This window comes from Rhinatrema bivittatum, chromosome 9 (genome assembly GCF_901001135.1).
Source record: "Rhinatrema bivittatum chromosome 9, aRhiBiv1.1, whole genome shotgun sequence".
In the NCBI taxonomy this organism is placed as follows: domain Eukaryota; kingdom Metazoa; phylum Chordata; class Amphibia; order Gymnophiona; family Rhinatrematidae; genus Rhinatrema; species Rhinatrema bivittatum.
Genome location: NC_042623.1, coordinates 154,114,069 through 154,137,760, shown reverse-complemented (window position 1 = coordinate 154,137,760; position 23,692 = coordinate 154,114,069). Strand labels below are relative to the sequence as shown.

Genomic DNA, 23,692 nt, shown 5'->3' with positions numbered 1-23,692 from the left:
TTAGTCTTGCCTCAGCCTGTGTACTATGATTGGGAAAAGGGGCGGGCTCCTAGCAGGGCTACCCCTACCCCCGACTTGGATTGGGCGACATTCAACAGGCTCGGTTCTGGGTAGCGGACAGCCACGAAAACCGATGCTGATAAAATCGGCGTTGGTTTTCAGTGAATTAGTCACGAAAACTGACTCCGGGTTTATCAGCATTGATTTTCGTGACTGCCGTACGCCGGTCATGAAAACCAACGCCGATAAACTCGGCTTCGGTTTTCGTGACCGCCATACAGCACTAAGGGAAACTGACACCGATAAACTCGGCATTGTTTTTAGCCAGGTTTATCAGCGTCAGTTTCTCTTACGGCAGTCACGAAAACCGTTTGGGGTCACGTTAGCAAGGATGTGCTAGGGTCGTATCCTTGCTAACGTGACCCCTAATTTAAATATTGCATGTGCTAGGGTAGCGTATCCTTGCTAACGTGACCCCTAATATAAATATTGCATGGTGCCCCGCTTTGGGGCACCATGCGTGCGTTAAGAGAGCAGGCGCTGACTGTTCAGCGCCCACTTTCTACGCGACTTTATTGCATCGGCCCCTCAAAGCTCATGCTTGTCTTGACATTCTGGTCTGGTGACCATGCTGATACCAATTGTGGGACATTTTTCTGAGCAATGTTTCTCATTTGTTTGTTTGAATTTGTAGTGTGATTTATTGTGCAATGTATTTCAATGGAATTTCACATGTTTGTTATTTGTTTTCAACATTTCTGTAATCAGCTTAGCATGGTGGCCATTTTCGGCAGAATATAGTTATTTTAAATAAATGTTTAAATCTTGTGTCCCATAAAGAATGTTATTTTTGAACAACAATTACAGTAATGTATGTGTTTATTTTGCTGGACTGTGTTGCAGAGAAGCTCCAGGTGTAAAATCTCCCTTAAGGGGTCTAAAAGACTCTTTGCCCACCCCCATGCAAGAAGAACCCAATAGCATATCAGGAGAAGTTGGGGCAGGGGATACATTTGTTTTGAAAACTGGTGTATCTTAGCATGTAGCTGCTGCATACGTCATAAAATTATCTTTCTTAAGCCTAATTTTAGAATTGTCTCTTCTAGATTTCTACTTCCTAACAGTTTCTAAGTTCACCTTTTCAAGACAAAAAAATCAACAACTCATTTCCTTTTAATTATCTGGAGGTTAAATCTGTACTTAAAGACACCCAGAGAACAAAGAGACATTTGTGAAGATCACCAAGAAGGTAAGCAGCTTTCCCTCTTTGCATTCGTTACCAGAATAATTGAAAATTTGTGTTGTCTCAGTGGCTCAGGTTGTAGTCAATGCACTACAGTGCTGGGGAGGGGAGGGAGCAAGGCTTCACATCCCCCCATTTGTCAGGCTGGATTGGGTTTGGGAGTGCTTACAGAGGCAGTGTGTCCTAGCAGAGGGAAGGAAGGCTGACAACAGCCACTAGCTGGCCAGAGTGATGGTATTGAAGACAGAGTGGTAATAAAGGGGGGAAAAAACAACCCTCAGTACTTCACTCTGTTCCTGTACTTGATGTTTCTGCTGTTTAAATTCAAAATAAAAAGTGATTTAAAAAATGTAGCCATTGGAGCAAAAGTCCCATTGTGCTTTTTAAAGGAGTTTTTGTTTATTCAATTTTTCTGTAGAATGTTTTCTCTTCCAGAGGTTTTAGGAACTAAACCCTTGACCCAAAAATGTGCTAATTCAAAATTGTGCAAGCAAGTTGATTTTGTAGGCCTTTTGTATAATTTTTGCACTAATTTTGTCGGCCTTCAGTCTTGCCAATAAATTGATGAATAGAAAGAAGAAAAGAGGACCTTGGATAAATGTGTGATAAACTGATAGCAAACGTGGGATGCACTTTAATATATTTATAGTCATGTTTAACAAGTCCATCTCTCTAAAATATTCCTTTCCAGCATTTCATTGGAAGGCAATCAAGAATGAACTGCAGCAACAGCACAGTGGATAAAACTGTTCAGCTTGTTCAACTGGTGGTTTATATTCCTATGTTGCTTTTTGGGACCACGTTTAATGCTATGGCCGTATGGGTATTCTGCTGCAAACTGAAAAAATGGACAGAGACAAGGGTGTACATGATGAACTTGGTGATTTCTGACTGCAGTCTTCTCCTCATATTACCTTTCCGAATCTATTCCTTTAGAAATGATGGGAAACTGGGCCGTGAACTTTGTTCAGCTGCAAGGATTATCTATTTTTTAAACATGTATATGAGCATCTCTGTAATCACTCTTATAGCCATAGACCGATATATTGCAATTGCGTACCCACTGAAAGCAAAACTGTTAAGATCTCCTTTCAAAGCTACAGTTATTTCTGGATTGCTATGGATATTGCAAACTGCTCTGCGTGTATATCTGGAATTAGGAAAAACAGAAGCAGGTTTAAAAAATAAATGTTTTACATCGAGGCTACCACATAATTTCCCAAGACTGTTGTATTTTGCTGTTTTTGGATTCATTGTCCCTTTCATCATCTTGAGCTTCTGTACTGCACACATAATCAGAACCTTGAAGAAAAAGAAAAATACGAGCCCACAGGAAGAAAAATCTATTGAGAAAGTAATACATATTGTGACTGCAAATCTGACTGTTTTTATTATCTGCTTTTCACCTATTCATATTGGAAACATTATTAGATTTGTATGGGAATCCATTGGTGCTTCCTGCTTTGTATCTGACAGTATTGAGAAGTTTCTTCATATTGCCAGAATTGTGGCAGATTCAAACTGCTGTTTTGATGCCATTTGTTACTACTTTGTGGCTAAAGAATTTTGGGAAGTTTCCTGTATCTTACCAAAGTCTAGGAATCTACAGCAGCAAACTCAGGAATCAAAGATATTGTAGAACTGTGTTAGCAGTAATTTTATGTCCTTTAAGGTCACAGTATCTGTGAGAATGTCAGTTCCAGAGACATGAGCAAAGCTTTTATGTAACAAAATAATCTTATGGGAAAGAAAATTAATTCACATTTTAAAAGTCCACAATTTTAATAGCTGGCTGAAAAGTGGGCAGCCAAGAAACAAGGTCTTGCAGTTTTATGATAAATATAAATGCTCTGAGCTAACATTCACTGTTAGATATCTAAATTGCTCAGACATCATTTCACCAGTTATTCATATTCCTAACTATTCACCTAATTTAGGGGTCCAATTTAATTTCCAGGTGAGTTTTAGCTGTCTAGCCCTGATTGAAAATTTTATATTACTATAAGCACAAATGTATTCATAGAAATGCGCACCTACATGCACAGTTCTTAAAACCTACAAGTCATAAAATCCATGTCATGGGTATAGCAAGGGTAGACAATGCAGCCCTAAGAAGGACAATTTTCAAAAGTCATTTACTCAGGTAAATACTAATTACCCTGAGCAAAATGGCTTGTGAAAAAATGTCTCCTCATCCCACAGGCTAAAAGAGCAGGCAGTCTTGCAGACCATGTATATTTTTAGCTGGGCTACAAGGAGACAATCCAAATGTGTTTAGGTTAGGGATGGAAATCAGTGTGCACAGGTCAAAATATGTTGATTTGTTTTTTTGTCCAAGTTCCATTTCATTGTAGGCTTTTTTATGCGTGTTTCAGCGAATAGAGGTAGATTTTAAAAGTCTTGCATAAGCTAAAAACAACCTTGTGAATTTTAATAGCTTTTGTGAGTGAGAGAGAGAGAGACTATAAGGCTCTGTCTGATACTCTATGGGGCGGATTTTCAGAGCCCTGCTCGCGTAAATCCGCCCAAAACCGGGCGGATTTACGCGAGCAGGGCCCTGCGCGCCGGGAAGCCTATTTTACATAGGCCTCCCGGCGCGCGCAGAACCCCGGGACTCGCGTAAGTCCCGGGGTTTTCGGAGTGGGCGTGTCGGGAGGCGTGTCGGGGGGCGGGGCCGGAGCGCGCGGCGTTGCGGGGGCGTGTCGGCAGCGTTTTGGGGGCGGGTACGGGGGCGTGGCTACGGCCCGGGGGCGTGGCCGCGCCCTTCGTACCCGCCCCCAGGTCGCGGCCCGGCGCGCAGGAGGCCCGCTGGCGCGCGGGGATTTACGCCTCCCTCCGGGAGGCGTAAATCCCCCGACAAAGGTAGGATGGGGGTTTAGACAGGGCCGGGCGGGTGGGTTAGGTAGGGGAAGGGAGGGGAAGGTGAGGGGAGGGCAAAGGAAAGTTCCCTTCTAGGCCGCTCCGATTTCGGAGCGGCCTAGGAGGGAACGGGGGTAGGCTGCGCGGCTCGGCGCGCGCAGGCTATACGAAATCGATAGCCTTGCGCGCGCCGATCCAGGATTTTAGTAGATACGCGCGACTACGCGCGTATCTACTAAAATCCAGCGTACTTTTGTTTGCGCCTGGAGCGCAAACAAAAGTAGGCTGTTCGCGCTCGTCTGAAAATCTACCCCTATATATGGTCCATTGTATGGGGGCACTGATTCAGGGTGAGTTTTTGGGAGGTGTTGAGTTGTACAGTACAGTCTCTGCTAGCTGCATTGTACAAATCAAATACCTTTTCAGCACTTATAAGGTCTAAAGTTCTTTATGATGTCAATTTTACAATGAATACCTCTGACTATATCTGTAATACCCCCCCCCAACCTCAACCCACCTCCCGAAAACTCACCCTGACTCAAAGTGCCCCCTTACAGTGGTCCATATATAACATATCAGACAGAGCCTTATAAAGAGTCTGTCTGTCTGTCTGTCTCTCTCTCTCTCCAGACATGCATGAAGAGTATGCTATAAAATAGCATATTTATGGGCACCCATGTGGCCCTTTTAAAATCTACCAGTCTGTACCAGATACTGTGCACTATTTCTGCATAATGTATACTATTTATAAATAGTGTGCACTGTTCAGAAATTGTGTACAAATTAAATTATTTTTACTATTGTAGGGCTACCATCTTCTTAGAAATCGTCTTGATGACACTCTGTCATTCCTCTGGGAACATTACCCTCTGCTTCTTCCCTCCCCAAATCATTGAAAGAACCAGACTGCAAGAGGGACCTGGCCTGCCCCCTCCTCCCATCAAAACTCCTGGACCTCCCCTTCCCCAGCTTTCTTGATGATTTGAATAATGCATATGGCCCTTCATTTGAAAGGTTTGGGGACCCCTGATTTAGATGATTGAAAACTACAACCCATGTAAACTTGCTCTCTTCATTTTTCCACCTCCCAGAAAAATAAACTATTTTATTATGGAATAGAAGCATTTCTGCTATGTGCCAGGAGAAAGATTAAAACTTCCATTCAGCAAAATATTTCCCAATGTCACATTGATGAATTTATTTTTCTAAATCTACCTTTAGCTGAAACCCATGCAATGCAAATAAAACACTGTGACTAGCAGATCTCTACCCAGCTTCTCAGAAATCCCACAAAAACCAAAGGGGAAGAAAGAATGAAAAGCCTTTTCCGGAAGTGTACAGTTTAACTGCATAGTTTTAAATAAACCTTTTTTTTTTTTTTTTTTTTTCAGATTTTGTAGCGAATTCGGTGAACCTCAAAGGTGACAGGCTGACAGCACTGGAATCCAAAGTGTTCCATTTATCCCCACACCAAGCATAGTACAGGGAGCTCCCTTACATTATTACACTGCTAATGGTGGCACCGTCTATAGGGATAAGATCAAAGTTGACAACTCATAAAAATGTTTTCTTCTGGACAGCCTGCCAGACAAACATTTGCACCCGACATATTGAAATATGTGACAGAAGCATCATAAGAATAAAAGATAAATATATGATTAAAAGATCAGGCTCTAAAATTGAAGCTTGGGCAAATGTATATTTAAAGTTGTTTGCTTGTTTGGTTTTTTTAAGGAAGAAAAACCCCCCAGCATTTTCAGGACCAGATTGCTGAAAGTATCATGGCAGTCATATGCAAATATAGACACTGCCAGTTGCCATGTATTAGGTATTCTGAACACTGTGTTGCAACTGATAATAGCAAGCATTTTTCTGTTAGCTGTACACAAAAACTGATCTAGAAAATTAATAAAATCAGGAAATTAAAACTGGAAAATTGTTGCTTCCTATACGATCATTCAATTAAATTTGAATGTTAAGAACAGTATCTGAGGGCAGCACTGCATGACTATAAGGAGCGTGACTTTGCTTCATATTAACACTTTTATTCATCTTCCTAGCCATCAGAAAGTGAAGCAAAAGCCACACTTAATAGCAGCCTGTATAGTTATTTCCTTTCCCAGTGCAAGAGAGGGACAAGGTTCTACATTAACTTCATTGGTGCCAGAGTGCTTAAAATCATAGGGAAGAGCTGCAAATCATGCATGGCTGTGTTGCTTGGAGTGAAGGTAAGTGACTGTACAAACTAAGAACCCGATATAATGTGCCATGCGTTAAAACTATGCACTGAGGGACTTCTGGTGATGTAATGAGCTGAGCAGACGTATTGTGTCCAGGCTCTAGGTGCCACCCTCCCTTCTCTCAGTCTGTAATTCCTATTTTTTATACTGCCACTGGGAACTATTGCTCTATAATGAAGCAGGAGCTAGATTACTACATTCTGTGGCTTCTTATTATGCCATGGGAACGACAAAGAAGGACAAAGAGAAATCTAAGCCAGGGGTTCCGGAGCAAGACATGGCGGCGGTTTCACCTTCCAACCAGGCAGGATGGGACACAATAGCTATTATTCGTGAGGTCTCTGCAGGAGTTATTGCGGCCATGGAAGGCCAGTTGGATAAATTGAACGCCTCTGTTATAGATGTGGATGCTAAACTATCTGAATTTGCCAAACTCTTCACTGACATTGAAGTGGGCATGCGTGAAACCACTGTTAAGGTGCAAATGCTGGATCAGTAAGTTGAGGGCCTCGAGTGGGTGGTCCAGGCGGCACAAGTGAAAATTGATGACTTAGAAAACCATAGTTGCCACAATAATTTGAAGTTTTGGGCATTTTGGAAAATATTCCTGAATCGCAGCTGATGGACATAATGCTTACTTGGCTTTTGAAAGACCTCAATCTAGCTGAAAATTCCCCTATGATCTGCTGTGAGTGGGCCCACAGAATCGGCACTCGTGGTGATATTACTGCTAAACCTCACCCTGTAACGATTAGGGTGCTCAATTATGCTGATAGGCAAAAAATCTTAGGGTCTTCCCATACGAAAAAGGAATTGAAGCATGAGGGCAGTCAAGGCCTGATCTTTAATGACTATTCTGCTAGAGTGGTGGTGAAAAGGCGCAAAATGGTGCCATTTTGTGGATATCTGATCAAGAAGAAGGTGTGATTTGCTTTAACTTTCCCTGCTATGCTGCGTTTTTCATGGAAAGGGACATGTAGCAGGGATGACATAGTATGGTGGACTTTGCGGTGACTTCTTTTCTGTCGACCCTTGTGCTGCAATGCTATTTAGATGACGGCCACAGAACTTTTTTCTGAAAACCCTCATCACCCTCTGATTATGGATGCAGAGACATCTTTGTTTCATCTTCAGGGATGTTTATGACCTGTTCATGCTTGTCTCTGCAAAGCTTGCTATTCCTGCGATCTTCAGAGTGAGCTTGGCCTGCAGACTTCAGTGGACTCTCTGTCTGACTTAGGGGCAGATTTTTAAAGTTACATGCGCGGGGTACATTTGTGGGTGCTACCCGGCGCACACAAATGTACACCCGCTTTTATAACATGCACACGCTGCAGCGCACATGTTATAAAATCCGGGGTCGGCATGCGCAAGGGGGTGCACACATGTGCACCTAGCATGCACCGAGCCCGAGGGGAGCCTTGATGGCTTTCCCCGTTCCCTCCAAGGCCGCTCCGAAATTGGAGCGGCCTTGGAGGGAACTTTTTTTTGGCCCCCCCTCACCTTCCCCTCCTTTCACCTATCTAACCCACCCCCCAGCCTTAACTATACCTTTGTTCCAAAAGTTATGCCTGCCCAAGGCAGGTGTAACTTGCACGCGCCGGCCAGCTGCTGGTGCGCCATGCCCCGGTGCCGCTGTGCTGGAGCACTCGGCCTCGCCCCCGGACCACCCACGTACCATGGCCACGCCCACTGTCCCCGCCCCGGACTGCCCCTTTTTCGAAGCCCTGGGACATACGCTTGTCCCGGAGCCTATGCAAAACAGGCTTGGCACACGCAGGGGTAGGTTTTCAGGGGTTACATGCATATCTTACGCACATAACCCTTTGAAAATCTACCCCTTATTGCATTGTTTTCTAAACATCTCTTAGTATTATTGTCCTTTGTTTCTCTGATGAAGGGATGTTGATCAGTAGTATGGATGTTTGTTTGTTATGTATGACTGGTTTGTATGTGTATGTTTATGGAAGGTGGCACCCAAATGCATCGGTATGTGTGGTGAATGTTTGGGATGTATGAATGGTGTGTAGGTGTGAGCCACATGAAAGAGGATAATATTAGTTATTTATAGTAGGGATGTGAATCGTTTTTTGATGATTTAAAATATCGTCCGATATATTTTAAATCGTTAAAAATCGTTAGAGCCACGATACAATAAGAATTCCCCCGATTTATCGTCAAAAAATCGTAAATCGGGGGAAGGGGGAGGGGAAGGGGGAGGGCGGGAAAACCGGCACACTAAAACACCCTAAAACCCTCCCCGACCCTTTCAAATAAATCCCCCACCCTCCCGAACCCCCCCAAAATGCCTTAAATTACCTGGGGTTCCAGCGGGGGTCCAGAACGACCTCCTGCAATCGAATCGTGTTGTCTTCAGCCGGCGCCATTTTGCAAAATGGCGGCGCAAAATGGCGCCGGCCATAGACCAACACGATTCGACTGCAAGAGGTCGTTCCGGACCCCCGCTGGACTTTTGGGGGTCAGGAGGCCCCCCCAAGCTGGCCAAAAGTCCCTGGGGGTCCAGCCGGGGTCCGGGAGCAATCTCCTGCCGCAAATCGTTTTTCCACCTGGCCCCCCCAAGCTGGCCAAAAGTCCCTGGGGGTCCAGCGGGGGTCCGGAACAGCCTCCTGCAGTCGAATCATGTTGGTCTATGGCCGGCGCCATTTTGCGCTGCCATTTTGCAAAATGGCGGCGGCTGAAGACAACACGATTCGATTTCAGGAGGCCGTTCCGGACCCCCGCTGGACCCCCAGGTAATTTAAGGCATTTTGGGGGGGGGGTTCGGGAGGGTGGGGGATTTAATTTAAAGGGTCGGGGGTGGGTTTTACGGTGTTTTAGTGTGCCGGCTCACGATTTTAACGATTTTCACGATACTTTAAACACCCAAACGGCAACAATACGATTCCCTCCCCCTCCCAGCCGAAATCGATCGTTAAGACGATCGAGGACACGATTCACATCTCTAATTTATAGTTGAATTCTGTTTGGGATTCAGGATGGGGTAGGGATTCCAATAGTACTGGCGGGTGTCCGGGGTGTTTCGGCTTACTAGGGCCTGCAAATTCTACTGGAGGACAGGAGGGATTGTTTAAGCTGGGGAATACTTCTCCTCCAAATATTTCGAGTTTTCTGGAGTAAGTGACTTTGCTATTTATCTTCTGGTTAATATCATAATATCTTGAAATATTGCAGGTATTGGATCTCCTGTTAAGCAGAAAAAAGTCCTTGGCACATTACGCCAAAAGCAGACCTCTATAGCTTTAATGCAGGAAATTCATCTGTCCCCTGAGGAACTCAGTAAATTAAAGAGAAAATGGGTTGATGCTTATTTTGCTGCATTTGCCTCTATTTCCAGAAAAGTAGGTGTTGCCATTCTCATTCATAAAACCTTGGCCTTTATGACACAAATGTTATTGGTGGATGAGGATGGCACACCCCACTGTATTTTACTACACATTTACACAGAAAGTATAGCCAAAAAGATGCTCCCAAATTTACAACAGCTGGACGCATTAATAGGAAACATTTCCTCTTAGATTGAGTTAACTTGGACACATCAGGGAACATGCAAATCTTAAACCCCCAAAATACTTCATCTCTTTTACAAAAAAACATTTTTAGGACAAAGTCTCGATCAGAGTCCAAAGCAAATGTAAAAATCGGCGTAGAAGAGGAAATATTTTCTTCTGTGGAAGTTTCCAAAAAAGATGATAAATGGGATATGTCCACGGGAACTGCTTCAGTTGGAGTATTATTCACATTTTGAGCTTTGGCACCCGGCATATAATATGCCTTAGATACAGGTGGGATAAAATTTTCCTTAATTGCCAAAACTTCCGTAAAATATCTACGAAGCATTTCAATTGGTGTGGTAAATCTCCTTCTTGGAAAATTTAAAATTCTGAGGTTACAATGCCTTATAACATTTTCCAGATTTTCCATTTTATTCTGGAGGTATAAATGACCATTCAGTATTATATCCACTGATTTCTGGGTTTGTAACTATTTAGTTTCCAAGGAGTCCCACTTGAACTTTTATTCCTGCAATTTCTGTTTGCACAACAGTTAGGGAGTTTGAAAAATCCCGATGTTGAGACAATGACTGTGCAACTTGATTTGACAAAGTTGCTATTGCTTTCCAAATTAAGTCTAGGGTAATATTAGCTGGTTTTACCAAGGGAACAGGCAGTACCTCTGGTGTAACTCTTGAGGAAATTCCTGCTGCTGCCGAATTTAAGGGAGCATAGAAAGATATTGCTTCCTTACCCGGCTGGCTTCCAGTTCCCACTGTTCGATCCTCCAAACTGTCTGATCTCCCGTTCTCAGGCCGTCGGCTGCCACTCATAAAGATGGCGCCGATGGTCTTTTGCCCTTACCAAGTGACAGGGTATCCGTGCCATTGGTCGGCACCTGTCACATGGTAGGAGCACTGGCTGGCCGGTGCCATCTTTAAAGATGGCCGCTGCCGTCTTTAAAGATGGCCGCCGCCATTGTAAAGATGGCCGCCACCATCTTTAAAGATGGCACCGGCCATCCAGTGCTCCTACCATGTGACAGGAGCCGGCCAATGGCACGGATACCCTGTCACATGGTAAGGGCAAAAGGCCATCGGCGCCATCTTTATGAGTGGCAGTCGACGGCCCGAGAATGGGAGATTGCTCCCGGGACCACCACTAGACCACCAGGTAATTTTAAAATGTTTTGGGGGGCTCGGGAGGGTGGGGGAAGCTAAGGGGTCGTTTTTAAAGGGTCGGGTGTTTTGTTTTTTTTATCGGGCCATTGGTGCCATTTTTGAGTGGCAGCCAAAATGGTGCCGATGGCCCGAGAGCGGGAGATCGGTCCCCGCGCCCCCACTGGACCACCAGGTAATCGTAAAAAGTTTTGGGGGGGTTCGGGAGGGTGGGGGAAGGTAAGGGGTTAATTTTAAAGGGTCGGGCCTCACTAAAAAAAAAATAACGATGTGAATCGGAACCGATTCCGATTCACATCACCCCCGATCAGATTTTTCTCCCCCTCCAGCCGAACCCGATCGTTAAAATGATCTGGCACACAATTCACATCCCTAGTGGGTATCACTCAGAGCCCTGCCTGTTTGAAATGTTGAACAGTAGAGGGCACATTTTTTTCATTGCTTTTGATCTTGTGTGAACATTATAAGCTTTTGGGTCTCTCTCTTTCCACATATTTCTACATGGGCTGGGAGGGACGTGCCTCTAGATGCATCACTGGGCCTCTTGGATGTCTATGATGATTATGAAATTGCTGATAAGTACTTGTTATTTTACATCCGTAAAACTTGTTATATAATTTAAAAATGCAGGCTGCTACAGTGGATTCATAAGGATGTCCCTAACTTGGAGCAATTGCGCATACAGATGCATGGACTAATACCTAAGGAAAAAGTTTCTGTCACTAAGAAAAATTGTAGGAGACAAAAAATCTTCCTTCAGATTTGGAAGCCATATCTGGATCCTCTGTCTTGCAGGATTCACAGTCTAATTATCAATACTCTTTTGGTAACATAAAGTGTTAGCCAATTTTGGAACTGTTGGGGGGCAGTTGGGGATAGGGTTTTTTCTTCTAAGAAGACATGCTTGTTCTAAAGTTTGTGTAGAGCTATATTGTGATTTGTGCTTGCTTCTTTGGGATTGCTGTTCAGCATTTGTTTTGAATACTGTATTTGTCTTCTGAAAGCAATAAAGAGATTTAAAAAAAACAAAAAAAAACTATGCACTGAAAGTCAATGCACGGTTTCTTAATGCATGAGCTAAAAAAAAGGTAATGAATCGGGGATTAACAAAGCTACGCTAACCTGAAAATGTGCTCGAAAGACATGCTTAGCGCACATAAAATACAATTCATGTATTTAGAACATGTTTTGGAGCAGGATGGCATTTTTTGAAGGCCTGTTTGAGTGTTTACTGCAATGGAGTGCTTCATCTCCTTGAAGATTGTTTGTGATGTTCCATTAACAAAGTCTCTGATGCAGCCAGTGTGGTGAAACCCAATCTGTGGAATAAGAATAAAAGAAGAATGAATAAATGTTGCGCTTCCCGGCCGCGGCCGCTCCGCGGCTGGTCCTGCTCACCTCTCCCGTCTGTATACCAGCTCCGGGCTCACTCCCTCTGCCGCTGCAGCAAGTTTGCGGCGTTGCTGGCTCCCCCACTCACCATCTGCAATGCCGGCCTCACAGCGGAGCTCTCGCAGGGGCTCTGCGTCATCCTGCTCCTCGGCCCCGCCCCTAGGCGCGCACGCAGCCTACCTCGCAGATTTTAAAAGCACCAGCGCGGGACACCCGGATCCGTCACCCTCCGATGACATCACTGCTCCCGTGTATGTAAGGCCAGGCCCATTCCCCTGAACGGTGCCTTGGCAATCCTGTCGTACACTCCGGTGTCTCTAGTTTGCCTTCTGCATTCCAGTGTCTTGCTCCTGTGTCTCCTGTTCCAGCGTCTCCTGTTCCAGCGTCTCCTGTGTCTCCTGTTCCAGCGTCTCCTGTTCCTTCGTCTCTCCATTCCTGGTAGTGCCCTTCAGACTGATCTCATGGTACTGACCTCTGCCTGTTCTCCGACTACTCTTTGATTGCTGCCTGCCCTGACCTCTGCCTGAACTCTGACTTCTCTGATCACTGGCTGGAACTTGACCTCTGCCTGAACTGACTACTCTGATCGCTGCCTGGAACTTGACCTCTGCCTGAACTGATTACTCTGATTGCTGCCTGGAACTTGACCTTTGCCTAACCTGACCATGCCCGGATTGACCACTGTTACCGACCCTGCATTGGCTGACTACTCTGGACTGATTCTCTGGCCTTGATCCTCGCTATACACTCGGACACTCTCTTCTGGCCTCCTGCCTCTGGTCTTCTCTGTTTGGACACTGACCGCACACCCCTGTCCGTGGTGGGCACTCCCTTGAACTTTCTCTCAAGGAGACCCTGCGAGGCCCAGCTAAGACCAGATGGCCCGGGTAACCAAGGGCTCAACCTGAGGGAACCCCGGGTTGCTATTGGTAAAGCTCCAGCTAGCTTCTGTCTCCTCCTGTGCTCCACCTCCTGCTGGCAGGCGCTCTCCGGGTCCGACCAGAGAGCCGTACTAATCCTGCACCAGGCCAAGGGTCCACCTCCAGCGCAACAATAAAGCTTTTATGGAGCACTGCATATTTCATTTTGAAGCCATTTATTGGTTTTAATTGTCTGGATAAGCATGGCAGGCTGGATGTTACTCAGAGGATTTTAGAGTACAGGATTATATTTGGAAAAGCACAGTGTGGTTTCACTTGAGATAATTTTGGGGGGCTTGACTCATCTTGGATGAGGATTTGACTTATATCAGCATTTGCAAATATTAGAGAAATGTAGTTTAGGACCATAATAAGGAAATTGTGCTATGTTCTAGCATCTTTAATGTTTAAATTCATATTGGTTAAGATCGCTCCTTTCTTACCATCATTGTACAGATTAGTGTATGTGAGAATTTTTAACTTAGGTATTTTATTCATACATTTGTAATTAACAATGACCTGTTGCGTCCGTCGGTCTCAGATGGCTTCGACCTTTGTGCCTCACCTGTCTTTCTGCTCTCCCCGCTAGCCTTGGGAAGATGGCTACTGCCGCGTTTGCATGCCGCTCTCTCCGGCGTTCCCGGAACGGCAATGGCAAAGCCTCACGCCATGTTTCTCCTAAGGGCCTCCTAAGGTGCGCGCGCGCATGCCATCCACGTTTTTATCCACGACATGGCGGGAACCTCGAGGGTGTCCCCCTCGAGTGACATCACGCCATCCGGGTATTTAGCCTGCCCTTGTTTGCTAGCTCATTGAGTTAGCAAGGATCGTGTATGGATGGAAAGCCTCCGGTCTGAGCTACTCTGCTGCTTCCTTGCTGCCGCTGGAAGCTCTCTCTGCCCTTCGGGGTATGTCTCTAACCTGGGTACCCGCTCCTTGGGGGCCCTTTACTTTCTTTCAGGTGCCTATGTGGGATCAGGTACTTGCTCCTCGAGGTCCTGCTCTCCCTGGCTCAGTGCCTGTTCAACTACTTCTGCCTGCTGGGATCTCCACCTATACAGCTACCCACTTAGTGAGTAATCTAACATTCTCAGTCTGTCTCATCTACAGCTCTGCTGTGCTGGGAACCTGCATCCGGATATCCCTATACCATCTCTGTGAGACGGTTCCCCTCTGCCGAGGGTCCCGGACAGCTACCTCTTGATCACCTCACTACTGCCACTTCTGGTGGTATACATCAGCTGTACAATAAAAGATGAATCTCTGTATTTGTGTGTCCCGAGTCTAGCCTAGTATTGTGGTTCCCCACAGGGCTCCTCCCTGTGGGCATGGTCATCTCCACAGTACCCAAGAATCCACTCAAACACCTCAAAACCATAACATGACCACATTTTGTATATGATAAATAATATAATGATATGATGAAAATAAAGTATTTTTGGAAATTGTTAGTTTGATATGGATGTGAATTAGTGATAACCATTTTTTGATAATAGATTGGTTATATGGGCCTCACAGTAGTTTTTGTGCATTGATATTTGTTAATTAACTTCATTAAGATAAACCTCCTTCTGCTGAGTTTCCACTCATTTTCATGAGAGTGGTAAGAGGGCTGAGGGCACCGCTACACTGAACCTGTGCCCATTCTTTTCCTCTTAGTGGCCAATGTAAGAAAATGTGAGTTAAACAGGAGTTACATTTTAGCATGGGTTTTTAACACGCACTGTAGAAACCAGCAGTATTGTAGGATGCAGTAAGCTAATGAGATGCAAATCAAATTTTAAAAAGCACGTTAAACAAAAAAAAAAGTGTTAAAAATGTGAGTTAACCTGAAAATCCACATTAATAAAGAAAAGTGCTTTAAAAAGTGCTTTTAAAACAGGAATAGGGAGGTAGGTGCTTGAAGTTGGAAGGAGTGTAACCAAAATGGCCTCGCATTCGAGATTGGCACAGTGCATCCCTACTTGGGCCAATCTTGCATGCAAAGCCTACATACTCAGATCCTTCAGCCTCTCCTCATATGTCTTCTGACACAAGCCCCATGCCATTTTAATTACATTTCTCTGGACCGCTTCCATCCTGTCTCTATCCTTTTTGAGATAAAGTCACTAGAACTGAACACAGTACCCTAGGTGAGGTTTCATCAAAGAACTGCACAAGTGCATTATCACTTCCTTTTTCCTGCTGGTTACTCTATTATGCATCCCAGCATCCCTCTGGTTTTAGTTACTCTTTTGTCACATTGTTTCATTGCCTTCAGATCCCCCAAACACTATCACTCCAATGTCCCTTCTCCATTTTGTATACATCAAAACAACTTGGCCCATCTGGCCTGAGACCAGCACCATTTTTAAAGCACAGCTGTCAGGGCAGGGGTGCATGCAGCTTGTTCCTGTCTCTTTCTGGGTTATAGATTTGGACAAAAATATATTGATGAAGGAATATGGAAAATGTCCTTGTGACCCTTCCTGACTCAGACTAGGAGTTTGGTTTCAAATCCTCAAGTCTACAGGTCAAACCCAGTTGAGAATATCATGAATGGCACAGAGGTCACAGCGAGCTCCGCAAAGTTCAGTTCAGAAAAAAACTACTTTGGGAATAAATACAGAGACTGTAAGGAAGATATTGCAAGCAAGGATATATCAATTATTTCTAAGTGAAATTCAGAGACCTCATTGACTGGGTACTGCAGTCAATGATGCTGCCCTGTGCAAACTATTACTGTGCTGCCCCCTGGCCTGGTCTGCCATTCTGGGTTTTTTTTTCACACTGAATTGTTGTTTTTCAAATAATCAACACATAATAGAAAATATTTGTCTCATGCTCTGTTCCAGTCCCATTTTCCCCACCTAAAAAAACCCCTGCTCCCTCCAGTAATCCAAACTTTCAAAACTGCCACTCTCCATGAGCATATCCTACGTCCTACCTATCTGCAGGTCCAAATTCCTAAATTGTACAGCAGAGATCCCCAGGTGCTGTTACCCCACCTACTCACACGTAAAAATGACACTGGTGAGCCCTGTAGCCAGTATCATTTTGTTGTTCAGAAAAACTTGCACTGTTGTGGTGCCACCCAGAAATCCCTGCAAAAAAAGACACTTGGAACCCATATAGTATTTGTCCTATTATAAAATGTTAGGCGTGGGTTTGCCTTTGAGTAAACTGAATGACAACAATATAATAAACTTCTCATACCGAAAGAGTATTAACTTCAAGCATTCAAACAGGAGCAACCCTATCTATGAAAAGGCAACACCACAAATATTACATCAGGTCCTAAAACATCTATTAGAAAAGCAGAACAAACCAGGCTGCCATAAATCCCCAAATTTAAACTACATGCTTACAGAATACCCCACATCGGTCACACATGCAGAGCACAGGTATACCCTCATCAAATACAGAGTAAATAGAAACATATAGACCAAAACCGAACTGGAAACTGCAACAAACCAGACTCTGTATGTAATGCAGCAATTCATAAACAGAAACATCACCAGACCTCATAAATCAAACAAAAAATCAAGAAATATAAAACATAAGAAACCATACTCATAAAAAGAATATTCCCAAAGAGGTGATGAATAGAAAAACATTCAATAATTAAAACACATATAAACAGTTTAAAAACTTTTCCGAACAGCAATAAAATATTTCAAAATAGAAGACACAAATGCCTAGTATTTAAAACTAATAAGGATGGAAAAATCCCAAGTCCCTCATACCTGAAAACATTTAATTTCCAGTCACCCTGAGCTTGTCATGGTTTACTGGGGGTGGCACAGACTTTCACCACTCAAACCCCAGGCTGGCAATCAAACACACATTCATACCAGGCTGCCATTCACACAAACACACACAACCTCAGGGTGCCATACACACACACACACACACACACACACACACACACACACAATCCAGGCTGCCATTCACATACACACACACACAACCCAGGCTGCCATTCTCACACACACACACACACACACACACACACACACCACACACATACACATATGCACAACCCAGACTGCCAGTCACATACACACACATATACACACAACTCAGGCTGCCATTCATAGTACATACACACACACACACACACAACACCTAGGCTGCCAGTGACATGCACACACAACCTGGGCTGCCATTCACATACACACACACACACAACCCAGGCTGCAATTCACACACACAGACACAAACACAACTCAGGCTGCCATTCACACACACACACACACATACACACACACACACACACATACACACACTCACAAACCAAGTTGACATTCACGCACACACATACATACACACACCCACACAAAACCTAGGCTTCCATTCACACACACACACACATACAACCCAATCTGCCTTTCACACACACACACACACACACACACACACACACATATGCACAATCCAGGCTGCCAGTCACACACACACACACATACACACACAACTCAGGCTGCCATTCACACACATACACACACACACACACACACACACAACCCAGGCTGCCATTCATAGTACATACACACACACAACACCTAGGCTGCCATTGACACGCACACACAACCTGGGCTGCCATTCACATACACACACACACACACAACCCAGGCTGCAATTCACACACACAGACACAAACACAACTCAGCTGCCATTCACACAGACATACACACACACATACACAACCTAGGCTGCCATTCACACACACACACACACACACACAAACCAAGTTGCCATTCACACACGCACATACATACATACACACACACACACACACACAAAACCTAGGCTTCCATTCACACACACACATACAACCCAAGCTGGCATTCACACACACACACACACATATGCAACCCAGGCTAGCATTCACACACACACACACACACACACAAAGTGCAGGCTGCCATTCACACACACACAACCCAGCTGCCATTCACACACACAGACACAAACACAACTCAGGCTGCCATTCACACACACACACACACACACACCAAGTTGCCATTCACGCACACACATACATACACACACACACAAAAACCTAGGCTTCCATTCACACACACACACACAACCCAGGCTGCCATTCATAGTACTTACACACACACACACACAACACCTAGGCTGCCATTGACACACACACACAACCTGGGCTGACATTCACATACACACACACAACCCAGGTTGCAATTCACACACACACACACACACAAACACAACTCAGGCTGCCATTCACACAGACATACACACACACATACACAACCTAGGCTGCCATTCACACACACACAGACACATACACCCACACACACAAAACCTAGGCTTCCATTCACACACACACACATACAACCCAAGCTGGCATTCACACACACACACACACATACATACATACATACACACACATATGCAACCCAGGCTAGCATTCACACACACACACAAAGCGCAGGCTGCCATTCACACACACACAATCCAGCTGCCATTCACACACACACACACACACACACACACTCACATACAACCCAGGCTGGCTCCCTTTCTCACACATTCTCCCTTCAGTTGACAACTGAACACACAGACACAGCACTGCTTCTCTTCCTCAGCTCAAGCACTTCCAGTGGTTCCTGGCCTGAGGCAATTATACTTCCTCCTCTTCTGATGAAGGAACTGGTTGGATATGAAAATGAAAAAAGCTGCTATGAGGTTTCAGCATCTCCTCAGCAGGAAAAGATCAATGAAATCTGATCTCCAAAAAAAAAAAAAAAAAAGATACTGGCTTCAGTGAAGTGGTGGAGGGTGGAAGCAGAGTCTGCAACCTCTGCTTTGGTTGTCCCTGCACTGGACCACCAGGACTTCGGAGGACAAGGTCAGATCGACTCTACCTGCTGCTGCCCCTTCCCCAAGATGTGTCTCCCATGCAAATGCATGGGATGCACACCTGGTTGCACCAAGCTTGATATCAGAAAGAAGAATGCTTTTTAAATCAGTCTAAATATGCTGTGGTTTCAACCGAAAGCAATTTCATTCTCACGTCTGTGTTGAATCTTGGTTTAGCTGTAGCAGGGCTGACACAGTCTCATACACCTGCACATCCAAAAATTGTTTTTGGTGCATCCAATTACTTCAGAATAGTAAAAGATATTTTCATTTTTAGAGTATAGTAAGCAGGCAAATGAAGTTTTCTGCTTTTTTTGCAGACATTTTTTCCAATTTCAGTCTATTGAAAGACTTTGATTTCAATTAAATAGGAGGAAGAGACTGGATAAATATAAAGAAAAAGTTTCAGAAACATGTAGATTCTGGTACAGATAAGCAGTGTTCTGAAAGATGGCATTTACCTTTCAAACAGTCAAGAGAAGTGCGCTCGGTAGCAACACAGTTTTCAAATTCTCACAGGATGGTGATGCACGAAAGCAGAGACTGTAATGTAAAACAGGGATGTACATTTGTTTTATCCAAATGGGTAAAATATGACAAATGAGGCCATTTCTGGTTTGTTCTGAATGGAACATACAATACAATAGTAGTGGATTCCCCCTGAGATAGAGACTGAAGTGACGTCACTTTGGCACTGTCCTCCAGGTAGTCAGTGCTGTCACTCCTGCCCTGTTCTTGCTGACCTCCCAATGGAAGGGATAGGTAGAGGCCAAGCATCTTCTTTAGGGGCATCGTAATAGCCTAGGGAGGCCCATCTGGACTCAAGTCAGCCCAGCCAGATAAATCTGAGCCCTGAAACTAGAACGGAAGGGGAGATGGGATCAGAGGGGTCTGGTCCATCCCTGGCTGAGCTCAGCCCAATCTCTGAATCTTTGTTGAGGGGCAGGAGGGGGAAGGAAGGCCTCAGTGAGTCCCTTTATGGTGTATTTTTTTGGATGTGGGTTTTTTAATGGTTTTTTTTTGGGGGGGGGGTTTGGTTTAGGAAGCAAACCTGACAGACAAAAAAATATTAAACTGAAAAATGAAAATATGAGGCCTGCACATCCCTTCTATAAAAATCATTAATTTACTGATTTACTTGGAGAGGCAAAAGATTTCTGTTGCAAGGCACAGTGAAAGAGAAGACTCAGCAAACTATGGAAACTTTCTGAAATTGTGCAATTTGTTTTTGGAATATGACACCAAATTTGTAAGCAAACAGAAGGGTTCTTTCAATCTCACTGGGCCATACAACTCATAATGAGCATCTACAAGTTATTGTTGATTTTCAGAAAACTAATATTAAGAAAATTCAGGCGAACTGGGTTTATTTTACTGTTTTAAATAAGAAATGATAATATACAAGCATATCATCAAATAAAATATATGCTAGTCAAACAACATAAGTAAGGCAATAATTACACATAAAACTAATTGAAACGTTAAAATAAGCCAAACTGCACAATACATAAATAATTCCTACTCAGGTCCACCCTGAAGAATCAAAACTAATCATTTATAACTTAGAAACATTAGCAGAATGAATAAAATAGCACAGCAAAAATCAAATAATTAACAACCAGTTAAGCTTGACTGATAAAAGCTATGAGGTTCATTTTAAAACGAGTACGCCTATACATGTGCGTATCAGTGAGGATATGTTAGAATTTTTAATCATGCGCCCACTTACATGCATATGTTTAAAATACATTAAGCAAGTGTAAGTATGCTGCTAATTATAATAGGTTGCTCAAGCACAGCTAGCGCATGTGTGTCTTCAATAGGACCATGTCAGCTTTTACTCATCTATGTCAGCGAATTTTAAAACATGCTCACACGAGGCACAATTCCAGATTTCCAGTCAGTCCATCCATCTGTCCAGGTGATAGCGAGGTCTTTCCCCCCTCCTCTGGTTCTTCATTCTGCACCCTGCCCAGTTGACCTGGACCCCTCGCCCGCTCCTATAGGCCCTAAAACTTGAGATCTACAGACTTGTAGATATGAATTTGAAAGTCGGTATATACATTTGACTAAATAAATAAACTTGCTCCTCATCAGGAGCAGCAGCAAACTACATAGATATCTAGTATATCAGCACTGTGGGTTTCATTTTTAAAATCTGGAGTTATGTGCATAGGTCTTGGACCCGCCCTGGAGCGCTCATGCCCTGCCCATGCCCTGCCCCCTTTCCACCCTCTTATTCCTCACATGTGCATGGGTACATAATGCAAGTATTTTTCAGCTTTTAAAAAAATCTGCATGACTCGCCCACTGCCCACATACGCATGTATGTACACATTATTGCACCAGCGATGCTTTTAAAATCGACCTGTATATAAAGAACCATGGCTTTATTTTCCACTGGAAAATCAAATAATCAAGCTCTACCTGAAGATCTTTTGGTATCAAAATGGCACTGCAGAGGAAAAGGTTTTTGTGTGAGGGGTCTTCGGAAAAAAAAAATCACTAAAACTGAAGCCCCCCCAATTATGAGCTTATTCTACAATAGGGTTTTGTCACAATGACCAAAAAGATAGTAAGTGCCTGACTATTCATCCCTAGAACTGAACCCAGTTCTGACAGTAGAGTCTCATTAGAGATCTTTACAGCTCTATTATTGCATCTTTCATTCTGCTAGTGAAACCTCTGTAAATGCACCCAAGTTTAATTGTTACCTACCCCAAATATTTGTTATACTGATTGGCTACCCCAGGTCTCTTTCTTGTTTGGTAATGGATAGACCTTCCCCTTAAAAAAATGTATTTGGCCTTTGGATTTTTTCATCCCCAAAATATAATTTTTAGGTATGTGCTTTCATTTGAAATGACACGAAATTTGTACAAAATTTCATTTTGGAAAATGGAATGAATGATACTTGTTTCATTTCTTTTTCCTTTTAGCAACATCCTCCCTTCCCAATCACTTAACTGTACACATTAAATGTAACTTGGGATGTCCCACAAAACGCCTTTCCCCAAACTCTGAAAGCCTTACCCCACCCACTGAGATCGCCAAAGTCCAAAGAGTGCAGAAGTGATTCCCAGTTGCTCCACCCAGCAGATCCCTCCGGCTGGTCTGATGCACTTATGTTTCAGATATTTAATAGTTTATGTGGAAAGGTAGGGTGTACCCAGATTTTGTGTCCTTATGAAACAGCATGGTGAAGAATGGCACAGAAACTGGGTACACTCAACCTTTTCTGCACAAAAGGTTTTCTGTTACCCCAAAACAGGCAGTATTAAAGTACTGAAATGCAGCTGCATCAGAATTGTATGAAATACGGGATTGGACTTCATGATAAGCATTTTTTGTATTATATTATGGTTCCAAGAAGTCTTATTTGTCATTCTGAAAATTAGAGAATATATAAGCCAATAAGGGAAGTATAAACTATATTAAAAATGGACTAACATTTTGGACTATAAAGGAGTCATGATTTTAATGTTGTACATTACCACATGATTTATGTGTTATGAGCTTTATATGAGAACTTCTTCAAATAAACTATTATTTGGGGTCATCAGTATGTTTCATTTGCTTCACACACATAGCATTCTTAATAATTCTTAGTGCTATGACTCACATAGTCTATTGGTAAACCACGTATTTCCTTTAACTTGATCTAGATGCAGTCTTTCCCTTTAAGGTTCCTGCAGTTCTGCAATATATTTCTGACATGTGACATCTCTAAACAAGGTAAGAATCCATTTGACATGTCTCATAATAAAGCATTAAATAGAGAAGAAAGATTAAATGCTACTTAGTTACTTGCAATCATGATTTTAGTAGTGTATTTAGATCATTCTGTAAAGAGATCTGAAAGGGATACACAGAGCAAAGGAAGAGACATTCTTTGAATCTTTTCTGAGCCTAGCAGGGCTGATCTTAAAAGAAGGATCTCATGCTGGAATTCAAAATTTGCCTGATTAGATGTAAGTCTGCCATTCATTTGCCTAGTTTTAAGATGTAAGTTATCTTCTTAGCACTGAAAATCATATTAACTGACTAATTCATTGCCTCATTTTTTGATAGGCTAACTTTCTGTGCCTTCTGCATTTAGATTTAAATTTAGATGATCAGAAAAGACACAGTTCAAAAATATTAATTTAACTAATTAACTCCTGCTTTTATTCAATCAAACCTTTTCACAATCCCCCCCCTACTGTGTATAGCACCCCTATTCTTCCAAAAAATGCCATGTTTACTATTGCCCTTGAAATATTTAGCGTAGCGTCTCAACCAAATTCCTGCAACAAGGTGAGCTTTTCTGTAGTTGGGAAAGCACAACTAAGGTAATAGGGTGAGAAAGGGAAGATAAAGGTAAGATAAGTGCTAGTGATTTTATTATTTTTTTATGCACTACATTCCAAAGAGGATAACTTTCAAATAACTCCATGAGGTCCCATAAATAAGCGTACATGGCTGCACAGAGTTCTAC

The 23,692-nt window shown here is 43.4% G+C and overlaps 2 protein-coding genes across 2 annotated transcripts in view; both read left to right on the top strand.

The window, feature by feature from the left end:
* The window catches only part of LOC115098990 (G-protein coupled receptor 35-like), a 28,894-nt gene extending 25,168 nt beyond the window's left edge, over positions 1 to 3,726 (top strand). Inside the window, exons 2-3 of the mRNA XM_029616201.1 lie at positions 1,107 to 1,249; positions 1,935 to 3,726. Coding sequence (XP_029472061.1) covers positions 1,959 to 2,882 — 924 coding nt within the window. The 5' untranslated portion in view covers positions 1,107 to 1,249; positions 1,935 to 1,958 and the 3' untranslated portion in view covers positions 2,883 to 3,726. The remainder of the gene's footprint in view (positions 1 to 1,106; positions 1,250 to 1,934) is intronic.
* A 2,836-nt stretch (positions 3,727 to 6,562) lies between these two features.
* LOC115099581 (G-protein coupled receptor 35-like) overlaps positions 6,563 to 23,692 on the top strand; it is a 51,679-nt gene continuing 34,549 nt past the window's right edge. Inside the window, exon 1 of the mRNA XM_029617314.1 lies at positions 6,563 to 6,837. Within this exon, the coding sequence (XP_029473174.1) occupies positions 6,563 to 6,837 (275 nt within the window). The remainder of the gene's footprint in view (positions 6,838 to 23,692) is intronic.